This window comes from Phaenicophaeus curvirostris, chromosome 13 (genome assembly GCF_032191515.1).
Source record: "Phaenicophaeus curvirostris isolate KB17595 chromosome 13, BPBGC_Pcur_1.0, whole genome shotgun sequence".
NCBI classification, from domain to species: domain Eukaryota; kingdom Metazoa; phylum Chordata; class Aves; order Cuculiformes; family Cuculidae; genus Phaenicophaeus; species Phaenicophaeus curvirostris.
The window spans coordinates 15,324,971-15,347,636 of NC_091404.1; the positions used below are offsets into that span (position 1 = coordinate 15,324,971).

Sequence of the window (22,666 nt, forward strand, 5' to 3'; positions counted from 1 at the left end):
ATCAGTGCATTAGACAGACAATGGGGAAAGTAAAATTATTTCAAGTACCATTTGAAGGAAACCATTTGGGAAGGAAATAGGATTAAGCTTTGAACCAGTTAATTTTGTTATCTAAAAATATTTCATAGATTAACACTGTAGCATACTTATATATAAGGTAATGTCTGAGGTCCTTCAGCAACAGGGTGAATTGCTGGTCTAGATAAAGGTGCTTTAAATCAACACGGGACTCTAGACTTAACAAAAGTCCATGGTGTATTCTGCAACTGAGATTAGGATCAGGCCTTGCGATATCCACAAGAAAGAAGTTTGAACTGTGCCATATTATTTTGCTGTAGTGGTTGTGGATCAGGATGTGAGCTGAGACCTGCTAAACTCAATGAATGTTGGTGGTTTTGTTGCCTCTTAGGGAGAATGTGTTCCACTCTCTGATTCTTAAGCTCCATCCCATCTTTCACTTGGCCTTATGCTTTTCATCATAAGCGAAGTGTAACTTCTACTTCATTGTTCTAAAACAATTTTTGGTAGAGCTAAGCAGTGACCAGTTGGATAGGGCTTTTGTCTGCACCTTGGTTTTCTTCAAGATGTGAATGACGAATCATAACAAATTACTTTTCAGGGCTTTGCAGTTTATTCATTAATGATTTAATTTTAACAGGCACCAGCCATGGTCCTCCCAGCACTGCTGCTGCCACAGCTGCTCAGCCACAGCAAACAGTGTTTTGCCATCAGTGCCCGAGCAGTCCTTTTCAGTACAACTCCCACATTCAACCTAGACTTCCCTGGAAGCGTGCTCTGAGACGTCTCCACAAAGGAGCAAAGACAGTGAGGAAGAGAGCTGCCAGTCTGCTGTATATCCCCTAAAGTACGTCATCGACGGCTCAGCTCAGTCCTGATCAACATCAAATCACCAAGTTCTGTGTGCTACAAGCACCAGGGCAGGGCCAACTCTTCTCCCATATACGAATGTGATGGGCCTTGGTGGACCTGTGACCCTGTCTTCAGCAAGGGGACAAGCTCAAAAAAGGGGTGTGACAGACAATTTCCGATGCTGAGAACCCAGTGGGAGATGAAAGCGTCTATCCTGCCCTGCCAGCTGCTGAATTTAGGTGAGAAATGCCAAATATATGAGTGTGTGTGTGTAGAATTAGATCTATGGGTGCTTGGAAGTAATTTTCCATACATGGTATTTAAGAGTCTTAACTTCAAAATTGGTAATAGGGATCTTTGAAGGGAACCCTATAAACTGTCTTCCTATTCCTGATGAGATGGAATAATTTATTACTTCAATTTCTCTGATTAATGCAAAATATATTTCAAATTCGGGTCTTCCTTTAATATTTAAACTTCCCCAGGAAAGGAGCTGCAGAAGGGCAGGTTGACTGAGTGCCCTTCAACCTGAGGTACCTTCCCAAAGCAGAATAAGCTCTGCTACTATACCTTATCAGCAGTAAAAGCCATCATGCACCAATCAACCCAGCTTGTTTCAGGACCCTGCTTGCCAAGAGGCATGAACCTCGGTGTCAGCCTGCCTGGAAAGAGCAGAGCTCTGCTCACACATGCCAGGGAAGTGAGTTTCTTAAAAAGATACCCTGTGACCTTTAAGTTGTCAAGAACATCTCCTCAAAGCTGATGTTATCTGGGGTAAAGTGCATGGTAAGGCATTTTCCTAAGAAATCAATTTATTTTAAATCTGTTTTCTGCTATTCTTTTACACCATTTTTGCAGGGCCAAAGTCAGTCAAAAGCATGGTGGCTTTTGTATTGTTGTTACACTATGCAGAAAACAGCGCTCCAGTATGTAAAGTAGCCATTCCCTGAGCTGGTAAAAGTGCATAAGGATCCATCAGTCATGATCTTACCTTAACCTGTCAAGTTCCTCAAGTTGTCTAAAGCAGAAAGCCGCTTTCTGGTTTAGAAAGATAGTAAAAGGACAATGGTAATACAGAAGGATCTATAGCAAGAGAAAAGCTAAACCATGGGGTAGTGTACCAGTGGTGGGGTGGAGAGCCTTTAGAAAGCTGCAAAGATAAAAATAAGAGACCAGACAAAAGGGAGTCTGTTTTAGAGAGAATTATTTATTAGAAGATAGGAGGTTGTTACGTACAGATTCTGTCCTGCAAAAGTGTCCTGGTCAAGGATATGCAGAGGGAGACGTTTAAACCCATTAGACCTGGCTCTGGTCTCCTGCAGAGATACTCAAGACACAGCAGAGCTCTGCCAGACCTGGCTCTCACGCTGGTGCTCAGCTGGGGAGAGGCCTGGTGTACCACAGCATCCCTGAGCTCATTACACCATCTTTATCCCACTGGAAAACCCAGCCCATGGGCTGGAAACCAGCGGCGAGGACACCAGATGGTGCTGCAGAAGGGGCACTGTTCTTCCCTGGGGTAATTTGGACATCTTTTCCCCCAAGTAAGGAATTGTCTTCCATCATGCCAGCGATGAACATGGCTGAGCAAGTGGCTACGGAGATACAACCATGCTATGAGGTAGCATGAGGTAAACTAAAAGACAAAAAAAAGGAAAAGAAAAAAGGAATATCTCTGTGACACAGAGATGAGCTCTTCCCACCCTCCCTCGCCCCCAAACCAAACCGAGCAGGAAATGCCTGAACCCCCTGCAGAGACCTCCAAAAAAGCAGCTCTGACAGGTGGATCACAAATAATGTAGCAATTTTGCCTTAGAACAGTTGTGCTCCTAGCCATATTCCTCCCAGTTTCATGGATGACCTGCTTCCTTTTGGGTTGGCAAGTAGTATTTGTCAGCCTTTAATAAGACGGCTCAGGGCTTTTCCAAGTGAATCTCAGGTGAATCAGAAAACTGCTGTGCTGGTTTTGCACATCCTAAGCCAACTCCAGGCTGCACTGAGTGCGAGCAGCATTGGTGGAGAGGCAGGGACAAGAGAAATGGCAGATGAAAGGCATCAGCCATCACACTGGCAATAACAGAAGGTCCTGAGACCAAGCCTTCTGCAGATCGCTAGCGCTCACAGCCAGTGCAGGGCTTGGTTTCACACCAGCCCCGGGACTTTGTCCTTATTCCAGGTGTGCATCTTACTGCACTCTGCCACTGTACATGTGGCAGAGCGAAATGGGTTGACCGGTGGCTGTTGAGGTTTCTTTTGATAAACAGCCATCAATACGGACATTTATCCAACTCTGGCAGCTTTCTGGAAGGAAGGTATTATCTAGGAGTCATCCTGTTTAACTTTCTAATTTATGGATGCTGAAGGATAAATAAATACTCTAGAGTCTGGCTTCTAAATCTGGTCCTCTGCTGAAGCCCCATTCTTATCTACCCTGGGGACTTCTTTACGGGCTGGGTCAGAACATGACCTTCACTTCTCTGTCTGCAAAGGCACATTTAACTCTGTTTCTCCTTATTACATCTCAGTCTATGGCTCCAGAGACTACACACAAAATCTTGGGTGTAATCCCCCCTTTGCCTGCAGTCTACATGAGCTTTTGGCTACTATCATGACTCTTCAGTCAAGAGTATTGCCCTTTCAGTCCACAATAATCTGAAGGGAAAGTTACCGTTGGAAAAGGTTTGTCAGAAACATAATATAATTGTCAGAAACAGCTGTTTATGGCTCATCTCTCTTCTCATCTCATCCAAGACTGGTCTTTGTTAGCTTGGTACATTAGAAACCTTTGAAACTAGGGACTTGGCAGTGAATGCTTACAGCTGATGCCAACGTCAATACAAAAGACTGGTCAGACCTCAGAAGAGACTGTTTGTGAGCATTTTCCTTTCACTGTCAAGGTTGGAGGTACTGAGGATGGGGAATAAATGCTCAACATTGAACTAGATGTGCCACAAATATTTTTTTAATCAGGTTTTATGTCCCTAAGGCACTTGGACTCCTCTTTTTGGGACATATACCCCAGTAAGTCTGATGTTTGGGACTGGGAGGGTTAAGATTAGTGTTCCACAAGGGTATAACACAGTTGAAGGGAACAGATGCTCCAGGCCCACTGAATTATCAAAACCTCTCAACATTCATGGCCACATCTTCAATTTTTAAGGATTTCTATGGCATTGGTTGTGCTCCAACCTTCTTCACCCTTTGGAAACGGCAATACCCTGCTCCAATATGGGAGTTCAGAAAGCCAGCACTCTGCTTACTATTTGCTGCAGAACAACAAATCCGGGAGTTTGATCAGAAACTTAATCTCCTTCCCTCTTCTCTCAGCCCCAACGTCTTAAAAAAAAAAATTGCCCCAGCCTGGTCTGAGGTCTAATTCCAGCTTGGTCAAGCAGGATGCACAGAGCAGGTAACTTGACATTAAAATCAGATATTCTGCTAAAATTTATAGGCAGCATTTTAACTCTGTTTCCATTATTCCCTTCTGGAACTGGTTTTTCAGCCACCCATGAGGAAAAATTGTTCCTCCTAGGACTTCTTGAAACACAGTGATGAGTGAAGCTCACCTGTCAGAGCTGCGTGGATGCTGTAGATGAGAAAAGTTCTCACTGATATTTTCAGAGAGAAAAGGCAGGAGAGAGGTATATTTTCTCTCCGGAGCGTGTGCACAAAGGCAGGAGGCATGACAGCCTTTTTCCTCAAGACCAGATAAAGCTGGCCCCTAAAGTGCACCTGCAATGATGCACAGCAAACTGAGCATCCTCAAGGTGCCACCTTGACATAAGCAGTGCTTGACTTACCCGATCTCTTTGGGACCCCCTGTACTGAGGGCTCTGGGGAGGTGTGCTGCGAGGTAGCTCTACGTGGCTGCACTAAGGAAGTCTGACATAGAGGGCAGACACAGAGAAGCTGGAGAAGCTCAAAGCAGAGGAGTGCAATTCAGTGGGGCTCCAGCAGTGCACAGCCGAGAGGCCGTTACCAAGACTTTGTGGCACATAATTGTCACTATGTTTTGAGTATCTCGGCTGGGCATATAAGACCAGTTCTAATAATATCCAAAAGAAAGAATATGTTCTCATTTGTACAGTGTACAGCATCATTACAGGGGAATAACCCATTACATAGAAAGATTTTGAACATTAATTACAGTATCTTTCATAATTTTATAATTTAACTGCCAACCCTTTTGCCTTGAAATTAATCATGGATGTACATCATATAATCAAACAAGCTTTTTTAAAAAGTACATCTTAATATAAATAGTTTATTCAGTGCATGGTCGTGTATACAACAAATAATAAACAACTCTTTTGTACAAGGCAGAAAGCTGCCTGTACAGAACTATGTCAGTTTTGGAGCACAGAATCCAACGATGATTAATGCACAAAATCTTACACATCATGCAACTCTATGCCAGTATTCCAACTTTCTCCCATGCAACAGACATGATGACCTAAATGGAAACCTAACTACATTTTTTAAACGATTGTTTCCAATAGCATCTATAAGTATATGTTGTTTAGGGGTAACCTGTCCTAACGCTTCCTCCTACACAATATTCACGTGCCTGTTACAGTGAAAGAAGGACTTTTACAAATAAGACGTTTCTTATAAAAAAATTAAGTCACCTTAATTCCACAGTTTCTGTCTTTAGAAAAGAAGCCACGACAATAGTTTAACATGACACACAAAATGGAATTAAGAGAAATCTACACCGGAGGACGATTTTATCCCTTTCTGTTAACTTCCACTTGGGATAACAAAACAACTCAGTTCCTACAGACTGGGGTTAGCACAAGAACTTTACCAGAAACTACAAATCTATAAAAATTTATATTTCATTGTGTTTAAAACCACAATAACACTGTTTGCTAGAGCCTGAGACACTAACTCTCAGTTCCAACCCTGAATTTTTAATTATTTTTTTAAAGACATAGCTTTAAAGACCCATTGGAGTTCAGAAATTGAAAAGTTGCGCTATTCCAAATTAAAGGATACATTTTTTATCAAGCCTTAGATATAAAACGTTAAGCCAAGGAAACAACAGAGTTTACATATTTGTTTTTTGTTTGCCCCTATAAAACATACAAGCAGTAAAATTTCCTTTGAAGAGCAAAAGTGGTCTTTTTCTGTTGGAAAGCAAATTCTTATCAGCAGTGAATGCTGTTAAATGTTTTTGTTTTGTACTCCACAAAGCATAGGAGAGAGAGAAAAAGAGAGAGAGAGAAAGAGAAAGACAGAGAGAGAAAGAGCTGGACATTTCTTCTCCGAGATTTATTCCGCAGTTATGTTTGTTGGCTATCCAAGTGCCTTGTGATATGCACAAGCATATTCTACATTATTGGGGTATATCCTTTGACAACCAGTAGATCTAATGGCTGATAAACGAGTGACCTATGCAAGTTCAGTGGCTTGTCCTGGGCAATTGAATGTTTGGATGAAAGACTGCTATTAAGAATTCAACTGCATCCAGAGGTAAGGTTCTGTTAGAGAGCACTTGGCTTGCCTGAACCTGGCTACGTTGACTCGTTTTGGCTCATGGATTTACCCCCATTTAGCACTCCTGAAACACTTCTGCTCTTTGTTGGGGTCCCACTTCCTGATCTTGAGAACTCTGTGAGATCGTGGAGAGAAGGCTCTTTGTACATGGCCACTGCAAAGCAAAAGAGAGGTATAATCAGCATGTTATGGGTTACTCAGTCTGTTGGTGCAAAGTCTAGCTGCAAAATATTGGGACTTTTCATTCAGCAATAAGCTCCTCTTCAAGGAAATGACATTTTAGAGAAGTAAAAAAACACAGCTCCTTCCCTCTCCCAGTTAAATCACCCCCCTACCTTAAGGAAAGGGCATATGAAAGCTGGTTCTTTGGGAGAAAAGGGGCACCTCCAAACATCAATTGAGATCTCCGTCTTTATATCGACCAAAGAGGGAGCCAAGTCTGACCAGTCCTGATCCAGATGCTTCAGTTAACCAGAATGACTCCAGGTCCTCGCTTTTATTACAAAGCAGAATACTTATGCCACATGCCTTATTACCTTTAATGTAACGTGCTGATACCGCATTAATTACAGTTTAATAAACACTGGACATCAGAGCTTTATCTTAGGCAAAAATAGACAAATATTCTGTAACATAAAGCATACATTGACAAGCTACACAGCAAGTCCTTGATGGCCTGTGAGCAGATGTTTAAGTCATTCCAGGTAGAGCTTTTGTTATATGTAGCAGAGACACCATGGACTTTGGACACAAAGAAACTAATATGCTTATTTGTTTAGAGAAATGGAGAGGTAACAAAACAATGTCAGTTCATGTAGATGGAGCAAACCCAAGCAATTACCTTTTAATGGTTTTGGAAGAAAGTGTGCTGCAGGTTTATTTTTTTTCACATGGTTTCCTTTCATTATTTCTCCTTCTTTGTTAAGACCCAAATACCAACCCCGGCCAGACTGTTGCTGTCTGTAGATCATTGAAGAATACGTCACGTAGTAGTTTTCAAATACTGATTCTTTGAACTTGCATTCAGGTGTAAAATGTTCCTGTAAGAAAGCAATAGATCAATATGTGCAGTGTTGAATCTCACTTCAGTTAACGAAACAGCATCCGATATTCATTGCTTTTCCGACAGTTAAAAGATGTACCTCTCACCCTTCACTATCCAATTATGAAACACAGGCCATAAAAGTATTAACAAAAGAGTAACACAATTTGAAACACATGAAATGATGCTGTGAGCAGCTCAAAGTAACATAATAAAATCTTTTTGAAGTATGAGTAAAAAGTCTAAGTGAAGAATTATTGATTGAAGGAACTAATGGTCATTAGGCAGATGCAGCCCTGATGTCAACCCCAAGGGACCAGCTGTGGTCCAGCCCCACAGGTGAGATGTGAGGCCACTGAATGACTTTGTGCATTAACTCCTGGCCTTAACTGCTTATGAGAAAAGTGCAATCAAAATTCAAAGACACTACTGCCCAGATTCAAAGAAGGATGGAGACATGAAACATGGGTCTTAGAGGAAGCAAAGATTAAAGTGTCAGTCCTGACAGCACCATTCCGTTTCTTCGTAAGGCCTCTGGGTGCTTCAGTTTTTTTTAACATTGCAAGTTCTGATGACACCTCACCTATGGACCCATAAAATTCAGTAAAATCTGGAGGAGGAAAGGCTTGGTCTGGTGATGCAAAAGTTAATATCACAGTCCTGCCTGTCCTGGCACCGCACAGCACCCAACTGTTTCTTGGTCTTTCCTTGTGAAGGCAACCAGCTTCAGTGGAGCTGCCCTTGTGCTTAAAATATCCCACAGCAGTGTGAAAGAAAGGAGAAAAATGGTGCTTGCATAATGATTGTAATTCTGATTTTAAAAAATAAAAGGAAATTCAATATCTCGGGAGCTTAAGATGTTCTTACCTAGTTTCTTAAATAATAGTCTTCTCAGAGAAAAATATGGTATTTAAAAAATAATAAAACCCAAATGACGTGTTTTCTTCACATCTTTTGCCATTTTGTCTTTGCATAGAAGAAAGAAAAGGCCTCCCATCCTCTGATTGGCATTACTTTCAACAAAGCATGTGAAGTAAGTAATTTTCTTCTTTTTTTCTTCTAGCTAATTGTCTATTTAGTTAATTGACAATTGGTTTCAATTGCTGTCAAATGGGGACAGTCACTGCATTTTTGCAAGATTTCTAAATAAAAGCCTTCTCCCACTGCCCAGCCTATCCACGTTAACAAAGACAATTGCAAGTGTATCATCCAATTAGCAACAAAATGGAAAACTACAGTGCTCCCACCAGAAGATTATGGTTCATGTACAGTGATTTGGAGCAGTTTTGGCTACAGAAGGTCTGCTGGTACACAGCAACAGAGGGTCAGATTGCAAACAGAACCATAACATTTACTCTGGCTCTCTTAGGAAGCAAGTTAACCTCCCTCTAAGCAGCAGGAGCCAACAGCCCACAGAGCCCCCTGAAACAGAGCGACAGAAGCAGTGGGGACACAGAAAGACAGTAAAAGACTACTTCACCCTTGATTTTTCTCGTGGCTGTGAGGCTTGCGATAACAAGCTGCGGTGGAAGCGCTGTGCAGCTATAAGTGAGTTTGCAGCTGAGCCATGCTCAGCCCTCACAAGCAGCAATCCCCACCCTGGAGCATCTTACAATTCAGCAATAATTACCATGGCCATGGGGGTGATTTCTCACCACAAACAGTGGGGCATGGAAAAAAAAGACACCTCTCAGTTACCACAAGAAATTCCCTCCCAGTTTTTCTGGCACTAAAGCAGACCACCTTGCTCACCTGACTGGCTTAGCAGGAGAACTGCAGAGGCAAGCTCTGAATGAAGAATGCTAGAAAATGTGCTGATTTAGGGGTATTAAAATTAAAATGTGCATTTCTGAGATTGGCAAATCCATGTGCCAACCCAACTGAGTATGAACAATGTTACTAACAGCACATCAGTTCAAAATACAGTGCAGAGCAGCAAGTGCAAGATGACCATAATACTATCTTTGCCAGCAAATTCTTTACTAATTTACTGAGAAAGTGCAAGTTAAAGTTGGGAAAGGGCTCAGTGCCCCAATTAAAACTGATCTTCTCCAGCAGCTCATATAACTGATGGGATGTTATAAAGTACTGAAATCTAAGACCAGTTTTCTCCTGTCTCTCAGCTGTCCTGTTCGTCCATTTTTGCAAAGAAAATAATTCAAAGGAGTTTTCAGAAGTGCAATGTTACGAATATATTGTTACACAAAACAGATGAAAAATAGGTATTTATTTGAAATAGTATTTCCATCTCAGCTTACCCCAGAAGTCAGGGATGATGGCACCTACATGACGGTCAATTGCATTCACCCAAGCCTTTCACACATACACCCTAACAATGAATGAATGAATAAATAAAAGTTAAAGTGTTGGATTCACTGTAGTCGTGACTCAGCCATGCTTAAGTAAGCAAGAAGATGAACTGTCAAGAGCTTCTTCTTGGTTTCGAGCTGTTCAGCTGAACTACTGAAACATTCCTTCATGAATAGATATGCAGCTGTATGAAATATGTGAAAAATAATTAAAAAAGAATAATTTGGTGTATGATACTATGATAAAAAGGCCACAAAGCATTCACTTAGAGTGGCTATTTCCAGGCAGCTGACTAGATTACATGTGAAATAATCCAATGTCTTCCATACAAATAGTGCATTGCGGGTCTGCCAAGGATGAAAGCTAAAATACTGTAAAAGCAAAGCTGGAATTCTTCCTGCTCCAATTATGGAAAAGCCGTGTTTCAAGCTAAAGACCATCGAAATTATCAGCTATCATACCCACCTACACTGCAGGACTGAGTAGTAATTATTCTGGCCTCTAAATGATTGCGTTGCAGGAATTCGGATTTCCCACAGACAGAAAATGGGAAATCTGCTATAAAAAAGGAGTTTTAGTGTCTTCAAGTCTCTGTCATAGTATAGAAGCCTCTTACTAGTACACCTGTAGGCACAGTGCACATAAAGAGGGCAAAGACACTCTATATTGCATTCTGTCTTTGCATTGTGGATGCCATCAGCAAGGGACATCATTACCAAATAATTTATGGATTACTGAGTTTAAATCATTAGGTCAATACTGAGTTGGTTAAATGCCTGTATATCACCACAGGTTTAATGTCCTGCAGCTACCCTACAGTGGTTGATCAGAACAATCAGATATTTTATTCAGATGGATTTAATGCTAGGGGCATGAATAAACAAACAAGAAAAGAAAAAGTAAGTTTAAAAAATATTTGGAAAAAGTGTTGGGCACTTGGGAAACTTGGAAAATGTTCTTACATATTGAGTATACGACTATGTTCCATGTGATCAATGACTTCGCATATGAGATCTATTCTTTTTTTTCTCCACTTAATGAAAATTGGATTTTTTTTTTCCTCCATATCCTCCTGATTTTTTTCAGGACTATAATGTAGCCCAAGATTCCATTCTATAATCATGAATTTTTGAAGGAGCCTCTTTAAGGCTCAGAGTAGTGATTTTCTGCACCACTGAGCCTGCCTTTTTTTATTAACAGAGATTGATTTTCTCCATCTTGGCATGTGAAGTTCCAGGGTGTATCCTCTGGATCATCACCCTATAATGTGCAGCAATATCAACAGCACAAGATGTGAATACTTCAGCTTCAACGTTATCAGAAATAACAGCTTTTAGATCGCCAATGTGAGAAGACTGAAGAAACTGGCATTCATGAAGCCAACAAAAGCTGTTTGCTATAGGAATGGAAACTTACAATTATCTTGAAGCTATTTAGTCTGGATCAGATCTATTAGTTCCTACAGATAGGTTCCAATCCCACAATATTATCCATTTTGCTTAAATTTACCTATTTTGAGGAATCCTTTTGATTTCAGTGGGAGCAACTCATCATATATCAACATGTACAAATCTTGTAGGACTGAAATTAGGAAGCCTGACCATGTCATTGTGACTGTATACAACAGTCACTAGTCACAGCAAAAGACATGCTCATCAAAAAGCTATGTGGGCTTTTGAAAGCAGAATCAGTGCACTGTGCAGCTGTATTTTGGCTACGCCTCTTCCAGGTGAGTTCTCATAGAGGCATCATGGGTAGTACAAAGCCCTCAGGAAGTGCTGTAAAGCTGGAATAACTGCTGCTAGAATGAAGAAACTACTGTTAAACAGGAATTTATGTAAGGCTGTAATTCCCCCTGAATACACTACGATTTAAAGGCATGCGTACAGGCCAAGCAATAAGGCAAGGAAGAAAGTTGAATAAAAAACTATATAGAAAAGACACTTATTTCCTTGATCAGGAAGCCTGCTTACTGGCAGGAGTGATAGAAAGGCACATTTTCAGGAAGCACCAGAAGCTACCTTCCGAGCAGGTCAACTGAAAAGCAAGAGCTGCCTCAATACATGACCTGCATGGACATTACAGAAAACAGGGATGTTGGAAAAGATGTACTTCTTGAAAATATGCTGGGATAGATTCTGCCTGCTCAACCTGGATGAGAAATAGAGTCATCTTACATCACTGAAGGCAGCTGAAGCAGGTGATTATCTATATCGAGTGCACAGGTAGCTGTATATAGTGTATGAATACCCAGAGCCCACTGAGGCTGGCGGTTCATTGCAGCAGCCTTGGGATCATGCCAGCTGGTGAATCCTGCTCCCAACCAAAGCCACCGGAGAACTCCTTTTTCCTCTTAGTAGGTTCATGATTTTTCCCCGAGCTTCCAATCCTTTTCATAATTTTTCTAAGCTCATCTGTGTTCCCTGTGACAGAAACTTCCACAGGTGAAGTCGGCTTTGCAGAAAACATATTTAAAATGTGTCCATTGTTGTTTTTTATCATCAGCAAATTTCTTGCCTTATTTTTTTACAGCTTTCTTCTTTCAGCTTTTAATTTTGGAAAACAGCACATAAAAGTAGCCACTGTGCCTCTTCCGTGCCATTCATTACTCTACATCTCTCTATCGTGTCTCTGCTTATTCATCTCTTGTCTTAACTAAGCGGGCCTAATCTTTTCAAATCTCTCCTCATATGAAAGGTTCTCTCTGCCTCTAATCATTTTCATTACCCTTCACTGAATCCTTTCAATTTTTGTTCCTCTATCATTTCTAGACCTGAAACACAACATTTCAAAAAAAGCTGTACCGTTGAGTTGCATAATGGAGGTAAGATATTTTCAGCTATTTGCCTTGTGGCAAAGTGAAACGGTCTTTACTGTTCAGCCTCACTATTGTGCATTTGTACAAAAGTTCTCTATCTTTTAAGTTGTGTCTGTGATAAATATGGTCCAATTTTATAGTATTTCTGACCCTCTGATCAATCAGTGTTGCCAAGCTTAAAAAATAAAGGAAGGGAGAAGGAAGCAAAAGGCAGATAGGACAGCTTTCTTCCCCAGAACTAGAGCAGAGAGCCCCAAAGATGCTAAGCAACCTATTTTATAACATACCCATTACCACACAGATAACCTGCCAGCCACAGCAATCAGATTTCTAGAAGTTATAATTGACATCAAATCCTGGTATTGTCAAATCTCTCCGGCACAGCTGTTGAGCAGAATGTCCTCAGCTTAAGTATGTCACACATTACTTTTTTGTGAAAAAAAATACATCAAAGTTGAAAAACTCCTTTTAAGTTACAGGGACTATGTTCTGCTTTCAGTTACAGCCAGCCCTGCATCCCACCCGTTTTAATGGCCAAGCCCTAAGCCCACTGCCATTCGCTGAAAAGGGACAGTGGCATGAGATGCTGAAGGCGTATGAAGAGCCTGAGCCTTAGGAGACATCACAATTGTCTTGTTTTTAGTGAACTACTTGTGGTTTATTCCTCTGACAGCTCTCCCTTTGGCTTTGTATGCTACTGCCTCAGCGGGACACGGTGACAGTGAGTGAAATCATGCAAAGCCTGTACCTTCCACCCACTAGCAAGAAGCTGCAGCAAGAATGCACCAAGAAAAAAGTTGCACCATCTGGCAGATGAGAGTGGCATGAAGAGACAGCACTTTGTCACAGCCTGGCTGCTGCAAAGAGGAAATGTCTGCAAGCTGGTAAGAGCAGCTGAGAAAGAAAACACGTTCCTGTCCCAGTAGCCCTTTTACACAATTACTCTTGTGTTTTTCTACATGATCACTGCCACTGGTGGAAACTGTGGCTGTAACCATGGGTTACTTTGCTCCTGGAACACGGTGGCTTGGCTGGTATTTGTTGAAACACCACTTGGGAGCAAGGGGCAAGAAGGGCAGCAGAACCTTTCTGCTGCCACACCAAAAGCCCTGGCCATACCATCCCAGAATTCTGCTTGGAGTTACATGGGCTGTGAGGGGCTGCAGGAGACACATAAGCTGGGATGGGGCTCAGCAGGCAGCAACAACACCCCAGAGCACACCTGGCCTCAGTACAAAGAATGGCAGCACTGCTGGAGCACGGCATCACCAAACAGCTTTGTGGCTGCAGCTTCCCTCGCACCAGGGAGCTCCCCAGACAGGCGCTGCAGAAGTAGCTGGGTTAATTAGAGCAGTGTGGGATTTACTGCTGTATCCTAGATACAGGACATCTGCCCTGGGGTAAGGAGATGGAAGAGATCTCCTTCAGACTGTCATCCATGAATTCATACAGATTTATATTAAAGTGCTAAAAAACAATAATCTAATCAGTGTTTGCAGCAAACTCTAAATCTGTGTTTAATTACAAGCAGGGACATGACCCTTTTTAGCAGTGGATGATCCTAAAATTCTATGGAAAAAAGGAAAGCACACAAAGGTTTCTCTCTTTTGAGGGAAGCACAGCTGAAAGAACAACAGTCAGAACAAGTGCTACAGTCCTTCCCGTGGGAATATGTGATAATGGGGAATGCTGTTTCTGTGGTAACCTGCAACCTGGCTGAAAGCCTGTCTGTACAACTGCTGTGAGTTATGATGGGTAGATCAATGTGGAAGTGATCTCCTCTTCCTCTGCCGCTTTGGTGAGGTGCCACCCTATGTTCCTGATGGCAAACTTGTGGAGACAGTGCTCTTCCACCTGAAGGCTGGGCAGGTAGCTCTCTCAAGCACATCCTCAGCTCAGCTCTGACCTCACTGAACTACCACCAAGCTGCCTCACTGACATTAAAGGAGAAAGATGGGGTCCACCCCAGAGGAAGCGCTTAGAGACAGATGCTGCTGAACGAGCTCTTTTCCTGCACGCTAGAAATTGCCTCTGCTCACTGACTGCAAGAAGCTGCAAATGGAAGATAAATAACAGCATGAGCAGCAGGAGGAGAACTAATGCCACATTACATCAAACAGATCCTTGCTTCACTGTCAGCTTAGAGTCTAGTCCACACAAAAGGACAGCCCTGCCATTTGGCCTGTATATTTTATTAATGTGGATGCATATTTATGGTACTATGGATTAGCCGATAACTTTGGCATTCAACTTCGTCTTTTCCACAGGAGTTCTCAGCAAAGGCATTTGTCCCGTCTGCTGCTGTTCCTTGGGTGCAGTTAGCAGTGCCCTCAGAGGGCTGCTGTTCTCTCCCTAGACTATCCCCTTGCACTGCCGGGGCTGGAATTGCTGCCCTAGAGGTGCTTCATAGCAAACCCCCGTGAAGTATTAAAAGCAGCACAGTGTTTGGACTGGCATTACATTCTAAAACCAATATCTATATCAAACTAATATGCCTATTATTTAAGTTTTTCTTCTGCCAAGCTCTACCCTGCATACTTTAAAATTTAAGACATATAATGTCAGTGTGAGGGAAAGTTAGGCAGATCGTTATACTGCACAAAAGCAGCAACTCTTTCAGGACCCGATGTTATGACCAGAGGAAACACTACCCATTCCTTTACTGTGTTTTGGTCAGTTTTGTAATGTTCAGGTAGTCTACAAAGAAACTTAAACTCCTTGCTTTAAGTAATCCACGCTCTTTGATATTTGTCACTATTAATTCCACTTACTTGCTAATTATAAGCTGTAAATAAAAAGGACTGAGCTTAATAATAATGGGAATGTCAGAGGCTCAGGGGGCTGGTTAGCTCCACCCTGACCAAACCAGCATCCCTGTATGACCAAATGGTAATGAGACCTTTTCAAATGAGCCTGATTTACTTCAATCCATTTATTCATGAATGCCATGGATGGATGTTTTTCAAATCTCAGTAGCTTGACAGTGCCAGGACATTACTGGCAGCCAAACCCTGCTTCTTGATATAAAGCGGAGATGCTCTTCGGAATTCCTCTGCCCTTGTGGCTCCCTAAATTATGCTATTGAACATATGCTGCTAAGGGTGTCTCAGAGGGATGTTTGTATTAGATGGCAGGCTAATTGAGGGATTTGAGAGATTTCAGATGGAAAAAAAAGCCTTAAAAACAAGATAATCAAGGATTATACAAGGGAGATGAGATGTAAGAGTAACCCTTTATTTGAGAGTTGATGCTAACTGGCAGAAAGGATTTGCTTCAGCAGGTGAAGATGCCACCTAAGAAGGGACACTTATGCAGAGAACAGGCTAAATTTATCTCTGTAAATGACAAATACACGTTTCTCATAAGCAACACTTTGAGGGTGAAATTAATGGAAATTCGAGTTTCAGAGAGTTTTCCAGTACTTTGCACAGAAAAAGCTGTGCAGCAGAGCAGAGCCCAACCTCCTCTGCAACAGACACAGTTAGCAGGAGCCTGTGTGTAACGCAGGGAAGTCATGCACAGGCATTTTAAACACTACATTGCTCTAACAAGCAAGTTGGCATCACGTAGCTTAAGAAATGGGAGGCTTCATGTTACAGTCAGCGCTGGAACGACAGTGCACTCAGCCTGCGTACATCCCTAGGAACAGCTTGGACAGCCTGGGAGGGCAGCAAGGAGCTACTTGCACATCCCATCAACCCCTCGGAAACCAGCCCAAGCAGATCCACATGGAAACCTCACTGAAACATCAGACAGGCCCACAAAGCTGCCTCCAAAATGCAGTTCCTTTGGGTTTTATAATTGCTACTTCTAAACAGGGAGCACCAAGCCACACAATGCAGAAACGAACATTTCTAATACCTCACCTTATGGGCCATGTCATTAATGAAACTGGGCTGAATATTACATGTCCTCCTAACAGTCCTCCATCTGTCCTAATGAAGTTTAGAATACATGCTCTCTTTTTCAGTGATTTATGTGAATTTTTCTCTAAAACAAGTACACAGTCAAATGGGAACCCCTTTTCTTCCAAGAGACAGCCTGAACACAGAGATAAGCTTATAAAGCTCTGTTTTCTTTCCCGGACAACGATATGGACTTTGCCAGGGTCTGTCGTCTGGCTGTTTCATGCCTCCCTGCTGCCCCTGGGCTATGTAACAGATTACTCTGGAGCCAGACTTTTGGGAGACACCGTGCTAAGCAGCAGAGGAGAAATGAGTCCCTGGTAAAACACTCGCAAAGGTAATTTAAACTTGGAAGACACCAAATATCTCTGGGAGGCACAATTTGAAACTCTAACCTAAGATAGCCTGGACTTCAATCACAGATTTCTGGAAGGGTGTGGAGCAGTTGCTCCATGAGCCAAACTGCAGATCTCTGTATTGTAATATTTTGACAGGTGAGCTGTTGCCACTATGAGTTATCTCACAGAGAAACAAGCAGCAAAACGCTAAATTCAGACATATGCATGATCACTCCCTGGCTTACACGCCTGTACCAGAGTGTCTCTCAGAATTCTTGAGACTTTGAGCCAAGGAACATTTAATATCTCGGACTCAATCTCAATTTCTCTGACCTGTTGAACTGACAGGAAGCTCCCTGAGAGGATTTAGAAGGGTTTTAGTGAAGAGTGATCTTCATTCCTAAATCATACAAAAAGATGAATGGTTTGAGCACCTTGATTTCAAAACCAAACCTTGTATCTGTGCTACAGAAAGCCCTTTTAAGCACAGATAAAACAGTGAACTCCCAGCACTAGATTAACAAATACTGTTTGTTGTATTGCAAGGAGGAATCTGAAAAGTAAGTCCAAAGCTTAGTTTGAAAACTACTGTTGTACATTTTCTTGAGAATCTAGAATGCCTTGGGTCAGTTTTACTTCTAAAATTCGGTTACCTACTTCCAAGTCAGCGAGTAATATCTGGCTGCAACCACAGAGCAGAGAGCTAAACCACCCTGCAACTGAAAGTATAAAGGTGAGCTTGTCGATCAGAAAAGGTGATCACCTTTCAATTTACCTGCTGGTTGATCATCCATTTCACCAACCAGGGCTACCTGTTGTTAATATAACCTAATGAGCAGCAAAAAAGGCTGAGGGAAGATGGCAGAGCGGACTACGGACTCAAGGGAAGTGCTGATGAATCCTATCACCTCTCTACTGAAGTCTGCACAAAGAGCATGTGCCAGCAAGTTCAGAAATGTGGTTTTCCCATGGGCAAGGAAGACTCCTGGGACATGCTTGAACTCTGAAAGTTTTGAACCTGAGCCTGTGGAGACCAAATGGGGTAACTAAATGCCATTTAAATTCTACCACTTAAAATAAAATAAGAGTACCAATGAAACAAATAGGATTCATCTATCTAAAAATCCCTGAGGATCTGAGTCAAAAACTGGACCTGCGTGTGCAACTTCAAGCTCTGATTCATCTCATCTACCTTCAGGCACTTAAACACCAAAGTTAGGAGTTGGGTCGGTCTGGGATTTTCCTGTCCTCAATGAAGATAGCTGGGATAAATTACCCTTGGAGAGGACAAGGGAGGGTGGATCAGCTGTGTTTGACTCCTTCAGCACAAAACCCATGTCTGCTAATGTCTCTGGTGTGGGCAGGGGTGGAGGGATGGGAGATAAGATCCAGGCAGGAATAGAGGGAGAAAAGACAGGTGAGAGACACTGTAGGCAAAGCGAACAGGAGACTGGACTTTTCCTACCAAACCACAAACTGAGTTGCAGAGGCACTGGCCCTGTTCCCCTCCCAGTGTTACTTTGGTGGGTGAGGCCAGTCTGTGAGCTCTGCTGGAAGCTTCCATGGGACTGGTCCATCCCAGTGTGCTGTGGCTCAGCAGAACACCACAGACTGTCCCAAGGTGGCCCCAAGTTGCTGTCCCCAGTCACAACATGAGATGGGTTAAATGAGCTTTAATAGTAAGTATTTTATACAAGAGGATTTCAGTTCTGCTCTAGTCCAAGCCAGGGAAAAGTCTGTCCCAGATCAGCCTTGGCATCAGCAATCTGACTGCTGAAATGGAAAGAAATTACCTTGGGTACATCCGAGTTACATTTTTTTGCTTTGCAATATTTACAGGGATTTCTTTCCTCTTCACTGGAACAGCCCCCAGACCTTACAGTCTTATTTTGGCAAAGCTCCCATTGAAATGAATCATGACTTTGCCTGAGTTAGTGCTCCAGGACTAAGCTCTAAATTATTAAAAGTGAATGATATGTAAGAATTTATGTCAATTTTCAAAACAGTTCAGTAAATTTAAACAAAAATCCTTTTTTGAAACTAGCAGAAGGTATGTGGCTGAACTCCCAGCCTGCTTTGAAATCTAAGCCCTAGCTTTTTAGTGAAACACAGTGCCTTTTAAACCTCATATTTTAATCATCACACTTTAGTACAACACAGAACTCCTGCTTTGTTTCTTTGCTTCACATACAACCTCCACCATCAGCATTACAGTGTAAGTGAGCCCCTTGCATCACAAACTGACACTGTTCTTGTGGGGAAGCCGTAGGCTTGTTCTTTTTCTCCCTCTTGCAAAATAATCTACTGTCTGAACAGGCAAATGTACCTTCCCAGTGCAGCCTGTCGATATCCCTTCTTGTTCCCACACAGCACCGTCAGGGGACTCAGACTGAACACCAAATATTGCTTTAGGCATTGTGTTTGCATTGGTAAAATTAGCCATAGGTACAGCAGCATCTGTAGTTCAACATAATTAACTCTTCCTTGGATTTCAGGGTTTAGTCTGTGCCACCTACACAGCCAGGTGAGTTGGTGGTGTTTTGCTAAACTGGAAGCAATGTTCATCAGACTGGGGCTGGCAGAGCTGCAGGTGCCCAGTCTGGTAGTGACTGATTTCTGGGGCAGGTGACTTGCATGAAACTTTTAAAGAGTTACACCCAACCACCTTGATCCCAGCCTCAGCCCTTTGCCATATCCATGGGTGCTCAGAGGGACCAGCTACTTGTATTTACTTAATTTAGCAACATCACACAAGAATTATCATCTTATCAGAGATTCCTAGGTTTTCATTACAGTGGAATGTTTTTATAATTATTCATAACTGGCTTAGACTAGGATGTCTGAGTGCATGGAGTAACTACTTCTATAGGACATAACAGTTTGGCTGCAGGTCTCGTCTTTTTAAGTTCAGATTGGTGAAATTCAGCTCTTTGCTTCAGTGCATCCCACCACTGGATATTTGTTATTGAAAGGTGGCTTCTGCCAGAGCTGAAAACACAGCCACACAAGCACAGACTATAAACTGTACAATGATGAGCAAGAAAAAGATTAATTTCTTCCGCTAGATTTTGCAAAGCCATTACCTGGCTTTGAATGACATTTCCAATTCTACACTGAGAACTGCTAAAGCATTTACATAAGAATGCAAAAATGCACACATTATCACTGCAGGAAGCACTTAAAATTTAAGATAATTATATAGTATGGAAACGTTTTCAAAGGACTCAAACAAAATAACAACTAATTCTAGAGAGTCACCGTCTAAGATGATTATTACTCTGCACTACCGCTGATCTCTCACTAAAAAAATCCTTCTCTTTACAATTATATGCACGCTATAAATTCCTACTTTGTTCTTCCACCATCAAGCTCCTACAGCTGCCACTGACAAAATTTGCATTCTCTGAGAGCTTAACTAGAGAGCCAAAATAATCACACTGAGAAGGGAAGTAAAATGCTGTGTTGCCATACTCAGATACAAGCCTCCCTTCACCCTTGCCTTACTGTGGATGCTCTTCTGTGGGCTTCTACATCACTAGTTTTAAAGCAGCTCAGGCTGATGTAGGGAAGGAGCCTCAGGCAGGGGATATGGCAGGGGGATAACAGCAAGTCCCAGCTTTTTTTTTTCTTTTTACTTTTTTTCTTTCCACAACAAGGGCAAAAGTACCTACTGAACTCAGAGTAAATGAAAATCTCTTGTTTCAGATACTACAGAGACATAAGAAAGTCCCATTCCAAGGGTCTGATTGAATATAAATGGACAAAAGAAATGTTTTCCAAGTCTAATTCTTGGAAATAATTGCAGTGATAGAGATGAAACTTCCCCACAAACCTCAGTATGAAATGGAAAACTTATAGATTTCAAATCTTAAATTCTGACAAAGTACACAGCAGTTAAAAATAGTATCTGGTAATGGGAAGCCCAGCCAACTTACTAATAAGTGTTGCTACCTGGGCTCCTGCTGGTCTTTCACGTGACTGTCTCAAACGAACCAAAGCATCAGGGGTCTGAACAAACCAGAGACGTTTGATTGGCAATGGAGTTCCTGAGGAAATTTAATTAGGATTGGACTAGAAAAGATTTCAGACAGTATTGGCAGGAATTCCCATCTATTAAATAACACTTTGCATGAGCAGAATGCCAGATTTTTTTTGCAAATACCTTAAAGATCTATGTGAAGATTTATTGGATAGCTGTAAGCCCGTCAGTGTAGGGCAATATGCATTTACAACTGTTATCCAAAACATCTAGGGCTACAGAGTTTGTTTTTAATGGTCAGCTTGGCTAGCCTAACTATTGCACTCCAGAGACTATTTCTGCTAGCAGGAGATATGATAATGAAGTTTCTTATACTTCAAACATAAACATGGGTGTATGAGGTCCTGTTGCCCTGAACACAGCTCAAACCCAGAGGGAGCTTTGCTGGCCCCAAAGGCAGAAAACCCTCGAGTGTTACAGAAATCACTTTTACTCCAGGTTGTCCTATGGCTCCAGTCCTGGTGTTTCTAACAGAGCCTCTGTTTCTAACATACCTCATCCCAATTGTCTCACACCATTTTCTCAGATAAGAGAAGACAGGAGTTGCCAAACTATGACATCACTTTAAAAAGCAAGCTTGCCAAACATGGTCCAAAATGAATTATAGAAGTCTAGCATAAACCAACCAGCTGCCTACCCAGCATCTAGATTGCAAGGACCTGTCTAGACAGAGAGGTAATTATACAGAAAACAAGGCGCTCTGTCTTTGCAGTAGAGCCATCTTTCATGTATTGTTGTCACTGAAACCTTATCATTACTGAAAAAGACAAAAGAGATGTGCCAAATGATGGTCTAGATGTCATCTTCTTGCGTGGACACAACCTCAGCTGACCCTTCAAATAAGCGAGTGCAATTTGGGGTCAGAACACTGCAGCTGCCTAACTCAAACTTGACACTCTCCAGCATGGCCTGAGACAAAGTTCTTTGCAACAGCCTCATTTCTTGGAGACAAACTTTGGGACGCTGCACCTACTAAAATGAGCAAAGCATTGTATCCAATTTCCTATTTTGTAAAACAGCAGAGATTACAGCTGTGAGAAGTAATTAATGTTTGCATTTGTGAAAATGAAGACTACTAAATAATATCTGAGTGTAATCACATTTACATAGTTGAAGTGTGCTTAGAAAAAAAACAACCCAAACTTATAAGAGATTCGCCTTTCCTGCTCCCAGTAGCTGCAGTAAGTAGTGATACCAGCCAAGAATCCAAAGGTCTGAATTACATGTATAGACAGAAAAATGATTTCTATATTTTTACAAAACTCATGTGAATTACATGAACAAAGCTTGCAACTTAGCCATCAAATGATGTATACGGTGGCTTATCATTGGGATTTTTAATCTGATAGCTCTAAAATACAACAGTATATGGTTCAGTGATTTACTAATAACCTACTTTTACGACAAAGGCAGAGATGCGAAGCACAACAGATCTAAACCCCTCTCCTTCTAAGTCACATTGGTTAAAAAAAATGCATTTGGGTTGAGTGGGTTTTGTTATTTCTTCATAATTTTTAATCTGTTAGTGGGCTATTTTCTACCTCAGCACATAAATCAGTTAGCCTTTCATCATCAGGGACCTTTACATATTGTTGTTGCTCATTTACTCTGTTAGTTTTCTGAACATGCTGGGCACGCATACAGACACACGTGAAGGACCTATGTACCCTAGGTATTCTCGATTAAAGAATAAAGATGATAAAGGTGAAAAATATCCATCAGAGGCAGCAATGTAATGTTCAAAAACTTAAAAAAAAAGAGACTTGGAGCTGACGTGCATTTTAGTCTCAGTAGCAACTTCAAAATTTAGGGTAAACTAGTGGAAGCACTGCAATGATTTAGGAA

The 22,666-nt window shown here is 41.7% G+C and overlaps 1 protein-coding gene and 1 long non-coding RNA gene across 9 annotated transcripts in view; one reads left to right on the plus strand and one right to left on the minus strand.

The window, feature by feature from the left end:
- The first annotated feature begins 1,063 nt into the window (after positions 1-1,063).
- Positions 1,064-14,017, plus strand: LOC138726223 (uncharacterized). The gene is made up of 4 exons (XR_011338395.1): positions 1,064-1,109; positions 8,388-8,444; positions 12,493-12,545; positions 13,213-14,017. It is a non-coding gene; the product is annotated as an uncharacterized lncRNA (long non-coding RNA).
- The window catches only part of FGF13 (fibroblast growth factor 13), a 290,946-nt gene continuing 271,753 nt past the window's right edge, over positions 3,474-22,666 (minus strand). For all 8 annotated transcript variants that reach the window (XM_069867754.1, XM_069867762.1, XM_069867758.1 and 5 more), the window contains 2 exons: positions 7,211-7,409; positions 3,474-6,523 (listed from right to left, as the gene is read on the minus strand). In XM_069867754.1, the coding sequence (XP_069723855.1) occupies positions 6,387-6,523; positions 7,211-7,409 (336 nt within the window). In that variant the 3' untranslated portion in view covers positions 3,474-6,386. The remainder of the gene's footprint in view (positions 6,524-7,210; positions 7,410-22,666) is intronic.